Source organism: Trachurus japonicus, chromosome 7 (genome assembly GCF_045865225.1).
Source record: "Trachurus japonicus isolate A0001 chromosome 7, Traja_1.0".
Classification (NCBI taxonomy): Eukaryota; Metazoa; Chordata; class Actinopteri; order Carangiformes; family Carangidae; genus Trachurus; species Trachurus japonicus.
Genome location: NC_140913.1, coordinates 18503052 through 18515407, shown reverse-complemented (window position 1 = coordinate 18515407; position 12356 = coordinate 18503052). Strand labels below are relative to the sequence as shown.

The 12356-nt window shown below is 41.7% G+C and overlaps 2 protein-coding genes across 2 annotated transcripts; one reads left to right on the top strand and one right to left on the bottom strand.

Moving 5' to 3' along the window:
• The first annotated feature begins 145 nt into the window (after window positions 1–145).
• LOC146984536 (uncharacterized) lies at window positions 146–3467 on the top strand. The gene is made up of 7 exons (XM_085781794.1): window positions 146–412; window positions 581–685; window positions 1154–1185; window positions 1468–1502; window positions 1633–1686; window positions 1777–1839; window positions 2484–3467. The coding sequence occupies exons 1-7, from the start codon at window positions 331–333 to the stop codon at window positions 2692–2694; spliced, it is 582 nt and encodes a 193-aa protein (XP_085637920.1). The 5' UTR covers window positions 146–330; the 3' UTR covers window positions 2695–3467.
• A 235-nt stretch (window positions 3468–3702) lies between these two features.
• LOC146984535 (uncharacterized) lies at window positions 3703–10595 on the bottom strand. Its single transcript, XM_085781793.1, has 8 exons — window positions 10142–10595; window positions 9405–9443; window positions 8829–9137; window positions 8209–8517; window positions 7052–7366; window positions 6731–6880; window positions 6563–6642; window positions 3703–5549 (listed from the first exon to the last, which is right to left on the bottom strand). The coding sequence occupies exons 1-7, from the start codon at window positions 10170–10172 to the stop codon at window positions 6599–6601; spliced, it is 1197 nt and encodes a 398-aa protein (XP_085637919.1). The 5' UTR covers window positions 10173–10595; the 3' UTR covers window positions 3703–5549; window positions 6563–6598.
• Between the last annotated feature and the right edge of the window lie 1761 nt (window positions 10596–12356).

Below are 12356 nucleotides of genomic sequence, written 5' to 3'. Positions count from 1 at the left end.
CTGAACAAGAACCAAGAGTAAATGAAAAGAAATCCAGAAGAAGAACGTGCTAAACGGAAATGACGTACAGTTTTACCGAAAGGAGCGATGGTTTTTAACCCCCGCACACCAGACGAGGGCGGGGTTTGAGCGTCCACCTGTGTCCGCTCTACTGGAAGCCTCCGACGCTGTTGCCAGGGCGATAAAACGGAGCTCCCTCCCGCGCTCCGTCGGTGGGCGGAGTTCGGTCTCTCAACTGGCGAACTGAAACTAGAAAAGCTCAACCGAAACAAAACTAAAACAACTTGTCTACGCGGAGGTCCAGCGGGTAAACGCGAAATAAATAAAACAATGTCTTCACTCAGTAGTAAGTCCGCGCAGCAGATTAGCGACCTGTTGGATGAGTACGGGATCAAACACGGACCTGTGGTCGGTGAGTGCCCCACATTGTTTACTTTGTGCCCGGCCGCGTTGAACCAACGTGTGCGCCAGTTGAGTTCACAGGCCTCCCCCCCTCAGTGGGTCTGTGGGGGGTTGTGTTCACTTTACAATACATTGTTTTTCCTCACGTGTTCATTATCTGTGACCTTTTTGCACCCAGGCACCACCAGAAGTCTGTATGAGAAGAAACTGAAAGAGGCCATGGCCAAAGGGAAGAGGGCAAACTACAAACCATCACCTGACAAGACCTATTACAGGGAGGAAGGTGAGTAACGTTACGTTACTACGTTACACTACCCACTGTCCCTCACACGCTGGTCTGAAGAGATTAACACTCAGCTGATGAGGGGGTGGATGTGTTTTACCTCTACGGTGATAAACTGTGTTCAAAGTTTTATTGAAGTTTGAGGACAGGTAGTCAATGATTTAGGAGATCTGTGTGTATCCAGTGATTATCTCCAGAGTTTATCAGAGCATTTCATTGAGCCTGTATACTGGTTTGTGCATGTTTGTTAGTGTTTGTGTATGAGGATGGATGAAAGCTCAGACTTTGACCATGATTGATGGTGCCAGACGGACTGGTTTGGGTGTTTCTGAAAGTGTTGATCCCCTGGGAGTGTCACACACTGCAGTCTTGGGATTACTGAAGCGGACACAAAGAATAAACTGAATGCAAAAGTGAATGCAAAAGTACACTTTGATATATAGTGTGGCGTTTGTGTTCTTATTTCAGAGGAGGAGGTCACCTACGTTTATAGGACACCTGTAAGTATCCTCCACATCTAAAAAAACAAAATCATCATTATCAGCCCTGAACTTCTTTATCAGTGTGTCTCCATCACTGGAAAAATGCTATTTGAGTTGTCTGTTAACCCCACTGTGTAGAAATGGGCTACACTGTAGTTTATTTGTTGTGTTGTACTGTAGTTTGAGTGGCCAACTCATTGCAGCAACTTGTAAAGCTCCTAGGCCAATAGATATCCATCATTTCTATCAACACTGTTTGATATTCCAATGCGTATTATTCCTCTGTGTCTGTTTCTGCAGGTCAGAAGTGAAGACGCAGGAGGCTATGGAGACGGGTCAGTTCTGTTCTTTATTCTCTCCTGTTGGTTCACACATTTCCTACTCTCATCCTCTTTCTATTTTAAGTAATTAAAGAAGCAAACATGGGTCAGCCAGGATTAATAACTACTTTTTTCACCTGTCTAGTCGACCTTCGATGAGCTCAAGACCAGGGTGGTCTGACAGAGAATATGAACAGGAGTAAGTTACAGTCATGCTAGTTGTTGTTGTTGTTGTCATCAAAGCTGATATAAAACCTTCACATGTGTATGTTTGTGTCCCTCTCCAAAGCGCGTCCTACTCAGCCTACTCGAGGACAAAGCCTGAGTACAGAGGAAGGACTTTGGTTGATGAGTAAGTGTATTACAGTGGGTTAATTGGTGTAATCTGCCATTTATTTAGGTTCGAGCATGCTTGTTCACCACCCTTGCGCCTCCTGAAGATTTAAAATTTCTGTTTTATATTAGTAAGGTTTTACAAAATCATGCTGAAAGTCAATAAAGGATTTGTTTTACTAAATGTTGCCATCATACAACAGTTAAATACTACCTCCACTACTGATTATTATTATTATTATAATTGATTGATTTATTATTATAAATCAGTTCAGACGCCTAATTTTTCTCTGAGAAACAATCTAAAACAAAAAAATCCAAGTATGTAAAATGGAGAAAAGCAGGTCCTCTCTACATTAGAGAAGCTGGAATCAGAGACTGTTTTGCCATTTTTCAAGCAAAAAGAGCAAAACACTCTCAACTTCTTTGTCACAGTCAAAATTACACCGACTGACCCCATGGGGGCAGCACTGCAGTGACACAGAGGCAGAATGACATCTCATTAAATCTTGCCACCTCTTGCCGTACCAGCATTACATTCCACTGGCTACAACTAAAGAGAGAGTCTGTGTTTAAGGTCTGAACAGGCTGATATTTGTTAATTGCTACTTCTTGATACTGTTAATTGTGCACTGTTGCATAACTCCCCTTGTTCTTCTCCAGGCCCCACGTATATGACAAGCCGTCCTCTTACAGCAGCTCCTATTTGAAATCAACACCCATGAAATCTGGCCAGGACGCTCCGAAGACAACACAGTCGTCTCGCTTCATCCCACTGTGGGTTCAGTTTGTGTTCTTCCTGGCAGTGGCAGCTTTCCTGTACTTAGTTTTTTCCAATATGGAGACAAATGAACCCCTCAAAGGAATACAGTGATTTGTTCTTTTATTCTTGCTCTCTTTACAGGGCTGTTTCACTTTATCAAACATTTTAATGCGAGGAATGTATTTTGGTTATTGCCTTTGTTTTATTCATTGATGAAATTGTAGTTTATGCAATATATCTGTTGGTTGTAATTGTTTATTTGCTTGCTTATGCTTAAAGGTATAATAGATTATTGTCACATGTTACAGCAGCACAACTAGAACAGATGCCTCATCAAGAACACAACATCCTTCCTCCTCATCCTCTTTTACAGACAGATCTGTTTACCTGTTCCGATGGTTTCTGTCATCTGGTGAAACTAGATAATCGACAACAGCATATCACACTCAGTGGAGTGTGGTGTATGGTGCTAAATGTGCAAAGAAACTGCATTTTAAAACTCTACTCAGATGTTAAGCTATAGTTAATAGCACATTAAGTATCCACAGAAATTCTGTGAACAATTATGTCAATTTCTAATATCAGATGTTATTCCACCAGATTTTAACTAACTTTTAATTTATGGCAAAAACTGCAGTTCAGTGTTCTACATTGACAAACTTTTTCATAACCCCCAAATGTTTAATTTTTCACTGCTGCAGTGTTTAGCGTAATAAAAAAGTTCCTCCCCATATATAATTCTGTAGAAAATGTTAATGAAACTGACCAATTCCTTGTGGTTTATGTGCTCACATTGGTGCTTCTTTATCAGAAGTTATCAGTTTTAAGACCAGCTGTGATTCAAGTGCCTCAGCAATTTAATATAAATAATTGGAATATACTGTGTTTGTTTGGTGCTTAATTAGAGGTTGGGGGTTATTTAAATATGAGGCTGCATTGTTTATACAAGCTGTTATGTCATTTATGCTGTTTCACCGGCATTCATTCTGAGATATAACATGTTGTACCACATAATAATCCAATTCTTTACATATTTTAGAGATTAATGTTGTGATTTGTTTTGAATTGTTTTGAATTCTCATTTCATAATCCCAAATATAAAACACTTTAATAAGTAAACAAGTGCCAAGTCATTTATTCAGGGGCAAAAACAATTGAACTGTTTAAACAATTAAGGGTATAAAAAATAAATAAAATGCTTGACACAGCTTCCTCTTGATCCAATGCTATTAATTACACAGTACATGCAGTATATCAAAAAAACAAACAAGAAGCTCCAACAACAGCAACATTTTAATTCAACTCTAATTTCAACTAACACACTAAGTGCAGAACATGTAGTAAATGGCATAAGATGCATAGTAGTGTTACACTTAAAATACAAAAACTTCTAATCCTTTAAGGATCATTGATCTGTGGAAGCGAGTATATAATAAGCTAGAGGAGCCTGTCGTTGCCTGTAGTAAATATAAAACAATGTTTTTGAACTGAACATACACAGAAACCTGAGGAACCTAATTTTCCACAGTTCCCCAAGTTTTTGTTGCAGATTTCCACTCCTTACATTTTTTGGATCATGGCATCATGTCTGAGTGAATCTGAAGTCTATCCTAAAACACTAGTAGTGACTTGAATGGACTTTCTATTGTCTGTCAATCCTCTGTGTCCATTACCTTACATGGCACTCACTACCTTACATGGCACTCACTATAACACAACACCTAATAGCCAATCTTAAACAACCGTTCGTTCAGACCATGTAATTTGATTGGACGAGAGGCTTTCCATGAGTGCTGATACAGAGATCAACAGCACTGTGATCTTTCAACTCCCTGTATCACTCCGCTTTGCAGGGCTTCTATTTACGGTAAATTAGCGTTACATACACAGTTGTTATCTATCTTAGATTATAACAAACTTTGCACTGCAAAGACAAAGATCCACATCCAGAAATAACATTTGACTTAAATTGTATCTGGTTGTCCGAAGACAAAGGGATGGAGAGAAGCCTAAATACTTCAGCGCACACCTGAGGTAAAGTGTACACAAAGCAGCAAGCTAGTGTGTTGGCCGCAGACTATAAACATATAGACGGCACATTGGATTGTACATGAACATCACCGCCATATTGGTCTGGGCCAGACAGCCCTGCTGACAAATAAAGTAAGAGTAAACAGTGGAGCTATCTGTACTGTATTTGAACTACTACTGAACTAGTACTGTCCTTTTCGAAGAACTATAAAAGGATCTGAAAAACATTTGACTCCACTCGTTTAAAAAGGCTATAATCAGTGTTTTCTACAAGCAGGAGGTCTATGTGGTGGGAAATTATTCATTGTAATGAGGAATTTACAGGGCAGTCTTGCCCAGACCAGTACAGCTATGATGTTGACATATTGCAGATCAGACTCAAGCGAACAATATGATGTCTATGTAAACATGTCTATGGTGAAGGCCAGGAAAATGTTTTTGTTTTGCTTAGCAACAGTCCAGTGCCAGTCCTGCTGTGGAACGGTTTGTGCTGGCTCTGTCAAATAAACCATGAAATGAAACAACAAATCATAATTTGTTGTTGCTTATTACTGGTAACTAATATGGCGCTTGTTGAATTGTTGTATAAAAACACTACCATACTCATTGTTGCCATGTACTGAATATCAGCACGAGCTGAACAGCCGAGCTGATACCCAGTGCAAAGGTCAGGTTACATTGTCCATCGTTTCCCTGCACTGACACTAATCTGAAGTGTGGTTAGAGAGAAAAACTGCAGTACAGTCTAAGGTCTGTGTTAGTGTCCTTTCAAAGCTGTGTCTCGTCCAGGATCTACTGAACTGGATCCAGCTGCTGTCTTTTGCCCAGGGGGTGGTGGATGATCAACCAGGCTGTTTGGATCTGGATTACATCCCCTGCCGTCTGAATCCACTTGGACACAGTGAGAGCCCTCTAGTTTTCCATCACTAGTGATTCTGGGTGAAAAGAAAAACAACAAAATACTCACATTCACTACTTTTGCATGATTAGGAATCTGGACACAGAAATTAAACGAGAAAGATTATAGCGTCCATAAAAGGGTTTTCTCTCTTATTTGGAACGTTAATCAAAGTAATAAATAATCAAATGTGGCTTATTTTGACAGCATTAAAGCAGAAGTAAGCGGAATGTTTGTGTTAATATAAGTCTTAAATAGTTCTATCTTCCGACAGCAATCACTTACATAGAGTGTTTGGTCTGAAACACGGGTCTATCAGTCACTCTGCTCTGCGCCGAGCCGAGGAGAAAACTTTTCTTGTATCCTACAATTTTTATCCAATGAGGAGAGAGAACGGCATGAAGGGCTGTGTGTGCAGCCAAGGGATGCGCGTGAATGTGGTGACGTAGGGACACGTAACTCGTGTTTTTCCGACCTGTGAAGTCGTACCAGTTCGATCTGGTGCGAGGTCACGGGTCGGAAGTTACGAGTGGCCGTTATAGTGACTTTCACAGGCAACAGGTCGGAGAAACGCGAGTTGTGGGTTGCCTGGAACGCTACAAAGTCATAAGTCGTGACTTGAAGCTGTAACTTACGGTTTCAAAAACCTGCCTGGAACGCAGCATTAGCCAAAACGACCGGATCGCTTACTTCTGCTTTAAAAAAAAAAAAAGTAATATAAAAGCAAATACATGATAGCATAAGTAGTCATTATCGTACAACATGGCATGCCTTAATTAAAATTGGTCCATCCATTTGACTAGTTGAATGGAGATCACATTTGTGTAGTCAATGGGTTTTACTCGATTTGACTTTACATACATCTGGAACTAGAAGGTCCAACATTTTGTGCGTCTGTATCAGGTCAAAACCCACACAAATCGGGAGGGATACAAGAAAATATAAAATTCCCATTGATTTTCTTGTTGCAAAGCCATAAAACATGAAAATCTCAAATGTTTTGAAACTTTTTGTAAACAATGTTTGTGCAAGAATCATGAATCCGGATACCTGTGTAGTTCTTCTATCTGTGGCTCACAAATCCCCTCATAGCTTGTTAATTGATAAGGCAACATAAGTGTTGTCCACACCTGTAAAATAAAAAGAAGCACAATTTTCTAAACATGCAAAGTGAATGACCATCCTTATTAATACTTCTGGGAAAACAAAGGAGCTTACAGGTTCTGGTCTCTCGCTCCAGTTCAGAGGGCTTTTTCTCCTTGTTACACAGTACCTTGGCCACAATGATTATGATGATGACAGCTACTACAAATGTCAGGCCAGACACAAGCCAGCTGATCACCATTGGACTCAGTACTGGATCTGGGTCTGGGGGATCAGAGGAGGCAGATATGAAATGTTCATAGATGGATGATTTGTACCGTACAGTGAAGAAAACTAATATTATCTGTTCAATTTTCTAGCACACACACACCACACACTTTTTTTTCTTGATCTCTATAACTACAGCATATTGTCTGTAAAATGACCAATTTGCACCTCTTATGGCTATAGGCAGTGGCTGGCTTTCTCTGGAGACAAACGTGCGTCCGCCCAGCTGGACCCGGTACAGGCAGTAGTAGTAGCCCTCGTTGGAGCTCTGAGCGTTGGGGAAGGTGAAGGTGACAGATGGGGTGAGTGCAGGCAGCGACTGGCGCACAGTGCCGTTGGAGCGGATTAGACGCAGCTGGAAGGAACCTCCAGGGTACTGCTGTGGGGTGGAGCAGGTGATGTTAAAACTGTGGCCTTTGATGACAGAACCAGCTGGGGCCTCAGAGGATGTGTTGTACCAGTGCTGGGGAGTCAACAGCTCCACTGTGATCAAAACAAGACAAAAAGACAACACATTTCAAACAGAGCCCCCTCTCACACATTGTAACCACAATTTTCATACCAACCCACATTTTTAACTACAAATTATTCTAAATTAAGACAGTCTTTTAGTTGATGCCGAGTCTGGATTTCTGCAAATTGATAAGTGGTGAAAGTGGAAGTGAGGTTGAACATCAAATGAAGAGCATCAGCCTTTTGGAGCTTTCGCCTTCATTTACAGTCTTTTTCAGCAGAGGGGCTGACTAAGGTGTCATGTGATTTTCTTTGGCTCAAGAAGACAGTGTGTGAATGCAGTTATAAACTCAAGAGAAGCTAGGAAACTCAGGGCTCCAGACTAACTTTTCTTACTAGGAGCACAGTGGCCCCTCACTTAAAATTTTAGGAGTGCAAGCAGAAAATTTAGGGTTGGCAAAGAAAAATATTCACATTTCCTTTTCATTCATGATTCTCACACACATTGGCCTGACACCTGTAATGACAGATTCCAGATACTTTGAGGTGTCCATTCCACATCCTTCCACAAAATAAATAAATAAACAAAAACTGCAAATTTACTGGTTGCACATGTGCAAGTAGATGAAAAATTTACTTGCACCGTCTCAAATATAGGGGCAGCCTGAAGCACAAAGTTAAAAAAAAAAAAAAAAAGCTCCACTATCTGATGTGCTTTAACTGAACAGAAAGACATTTAAGAAACCTCACACAAGAGACGAGAGAAACTGAAATCCAATGTGGTCGAATCAGTCACAGAATTACACTACTCATATAGAGAGTAGACAGCACACAAAAACAAATGTGTATTAGACGGTGTGGTGATGACTCACCCACAGTGATGTTGATGGAGTTGCTGGGTGGAGAGCTGAGGAGCTGAGAGGGGAAGCCGCTCTTGATCCTGTACCGACAACTGTAGCTGCCCTGGTGGAAAGTTTCTATGTCGGACAGCGTGAGCTCCACTTTGGTCTGGGTCTGGTCTGCCCTCTGTGTGACCAGCGGTGTGGCGACTCCAGCCTTGTACAAGTGGAAGTCACTGAGGTGGTGACCCAGCAGAACGTTGCAGCCGAAGCGAACAGCCTCTCCAGGTGAGAACACAGTGTGGGGTGACAGCAGGGTGAGTGTAGGTGTTAAAAGGGTACCTGAGAGTTAAGACAGGTTGATGACAAAAATGTTAAAAAGACCCAATCCACCATATTCTTCAGCTTATCAATAAATATACTGATCTATTCTGAATACCTAGTGCTCCAGTTACCCAAATGTCTTACAAGTTACTTAAATAACCATTTCTCTTCCTTGCCACCTGACATCAAACTGGACTGAGTATCAATATTTGTGCAAATGTACTATATGTTACGTGAGTAAGCATTCCTGGGGAGGCACTGGGGGTGGACAGCCATCTGTCCAGCTGCTGTGTAAGAAAAAAAAACACATCATCAGATTGGAGTCTCACCTGAGCATTTCACCCCTGCATCATTCTCATGGGTGCAGAACGAGTTAGTGTGGAGGACAACGGCACAGCGTGTCAAGCTGGATTCGTGTCCAGTGCACTGGACATGCCGCAGCCATATCTCTCCTCTGCCTAAACCAAACGCTGCACCATGAAGGGCAGATTCAGCTAAGCCGCAGCCCAGCTCCAGGCACACCACATCAGCCTCCCGGAGGTCCCAGCCATGGTCGCAAACTGTCCCCCACTGGTCATGGCGGAGTACTTCAACTCTGCCGGAACATTTGTTCTCACCATCTACCAGTCTGACTCCACCTGCGGACCAGAGAAACGTTACTCAGGAGATAGGTAGATAGTCCCAGCCTAGTCAGATGCGAGCATGAACTGATGAAGCCTCTTGGATGAGAGGTGAAACGTCTTCCTAGACAAATAACCAAGTCCAGTTGCTTTCGATTTAAAATTCCTTTGAGATACTATGACCCTGGACAAATAATAATAAAATGAGAATATACACAGGCCCAAGAGATAGAACAAGTTGTAGAGGCTGAAGATGTAGCAGGATTAGGTCAATGCCAAACTTACCGAAAGCATTAACTCCATCCCATAGAGCACTGAACAGGCCTGAGAAGAGATCACACACATGGAATTACTTTCAGGAAGAAATATATAAAAACAACAATTAAAAATCCAACAATAGCAGCTATTTCCAGTTAGCTGGCAATCTATGAAGTGCACCAGTAGCGAGTTACTGCACTCTGATAAAACAGTCTTGTAATGATTGAATCTTTATTATGGTGCTCACTATTGATTGTAATCAGCAGAGCTTTACAACACTGAGAGATGTTAATCTAATAGGATGTCTACCACAACTTTACTTAGCAATGAGGGTGAACTACATACACACCAGCCAGTGAAAATGACCACACAGTTGAGTCAGCACCTTTCTAACCTTGCAGATCCTATCCTATACTTTGCAGAGCTGCACTATAATTATGAATACGTAACATTAGCCATGTATAGCAAATCGACCAATCTACCTCATAAATATTCACTAACATTAGAGATATTTTGAAGTACATCCATATAGGACCTGTGTAACCAACAGGTCAAGATTAGAGATAAGGAAAAGCGGCTCTCGCCATGTTCATTCACGTTATAAAAACAACATTTGAGTCAAGTCACACATGTCTCTTAAACACTATTTTAACGTGAATATAAGGTGGTTAACTGTTGTGGTTATCCTATTGCATAAGCACATAAGCTACCTCGCTGCTGCCCCTGTTTCAGCCCTAGTTAGCCGTTAGCCGCCTTTAGCTCACCTGTTAGGAGGATGTGGAGGAATCTCAGCATTGTCCCCCTCACCTTTCCATCAGACGGCCGGGGGGGAGGCTGACCCGTGGTCCCGGTGATGGTGCTGACAGCCGGCTAAAGACCGTGGACACACAAGACATCAGCTGGCTTGTGTCGTGCTAAGAAAGACTTGGGCTGGCTAACAAAACTACGGAGCTAGCTAACGGGCTAACACAAACTTTAAGCAAATGACGCTTTTTAACGGCGCGGGGGGAAGTTAGTTAGTGACATTTTATTGTCTTTAGCCGAGCAATGCCGATTAAATTAAAAAAAATATAATAAACAAACAAAAAAAAGACACAAATGAGGTCTTTCGTCTCGAGGTCAGGTGAGGCTGTCGGTGGCAGCGAGGTGTCCGTCCACTGTTGGTGTAAGTGCCGCTGGGTGAGCTACACGCCGTCAGGCCGCCGTACTCACGTCAACAGTCCAGCAGCAGCAGCAGCACACACTCGCTTTATCCCCGTGAGTTTATCCCATGAAGCCGGATGCTGAGTCCTTCTCCCTGCGGCAGACAGAGGTCACTACACCGCCGCATAGATGCATTTAAACCACCTAACCTAACCCCGTTATGGAGGATTAGGACGACCGGGCTACAGGGGGCGGGGCGGAGCCAGACCTGCACCCTGCAAAGTCAGTGTTTAAAGGCATGAGGATACAGGATGAGGGCTGCATTACAGTCATTGATAATGAATTGTCTGGGCAACTGATTGCCCCCTTGCTTTGCTTGGTTTGAAAGCCCCATTGGTTTCTGTCATGACATGACATATTACTATAAAAGGCTTGTTAATTTGGCCTCAGAGTGTCTTGAATTATTTCAGTGTTCAAATGAGCACACATTGAACGACTTCACACCAGGGAAACTGTATAGAGTAGCACTGTTTTATAAAAGTCACTCTCCACAATAGCTTTTTAAGTTGTAAAAGATGGCTTTGTTAATGGCTGATAGTTACTTTGCCAACTGTAAGCTTTTTTCCCCCTTTTTTTTTTTCAAATCTAAAATGTAATTCTGATATAGGCCTATGCATTTGTAGGTTGAAAGCATCACTGGTCACAGTTCATGCTGTGGCTGCAAAGACAAAATATTGCAGGTATATGCCCCTACCAATGTCCAGTGTCATGGTCAAGGTTCACCTGTATTACCCTACAGTAAAACTATTGACAGTAGCCTATTTCTATAAGAGTTGCTAATTGACACTTTTTAAATGATCAGAATTTGTGTGGAAGTAACTTAAATGTATGATCAATGCCCTCTGAATCCAAGGAGACAAGACTGTGTGCACATGCATCTGTACATGTATGTGATAAGAATTTGCATAAAGGAATGATAAGAGTTCTAGAACGTGACGCGTCATAATGCAGAGCAGAATGATTCTTCACAGTTATTTGAGGACACTCAGCAGGGAGACAGCTTTCGGTTGGGATTAGCATTAGTAGTTAGTTTTAGCACTTTAGTAACTTTCCTTTCAAGTGGGAAAATGTGTTCAGGGTAGAAAATAGAACTGAACTCAACAGCTTGAATATCTAGTTAGACATCAGAGAAAACAATTTATTCAGCAAGCACCTTTTATTTTATTTTGTGAACTATTCATTCGATTTTAATCATTGTTTACGTTAATGCTTTACTACAGAGACAACTTTTCCTTCCATGGTGTCTATTTTTATCTGCATGTTTAGCATTATTTTTTCTAAAGTCAAGAGTTATTCATGCTGTCAATACTTCACCCACTCTTCTGTAACGCCAGGTTTAATGTTTAATATTTAATATTTTGCTCTTGCTCAGTTGTTTCCAAACTCTGCAATGAGAATTAAAATGTCAGGTACATCACAATGTGTTGATGTGTCTTATAAACCAACACCAGTGTTTGAATTGTTCAAAGGGAGGCTGAGCAACGTGTGCTCCAACCCTGATAGTTGGTGCACGATTACCTTTAGGCCACAGCGACGAAACCACAGCTTCTGCAATGGAAGCTTTGAACATGATCCATCCCAAGGCATACAAAAAATTCTCCCAGAGGTGTAAGTCGAAGACGTCATGGAGAGGCACCTCTACCAGACATGTACACCCTCACTACACATGTGAGTCTTCCAGGTCTGTCCAGCAACCCCTCCTGCTACTTGATCCAACCATGACGTGATCAGATTCAGAATGCTTTATTTGTCCCAAAAGAGCAATTCAGTTCCTAC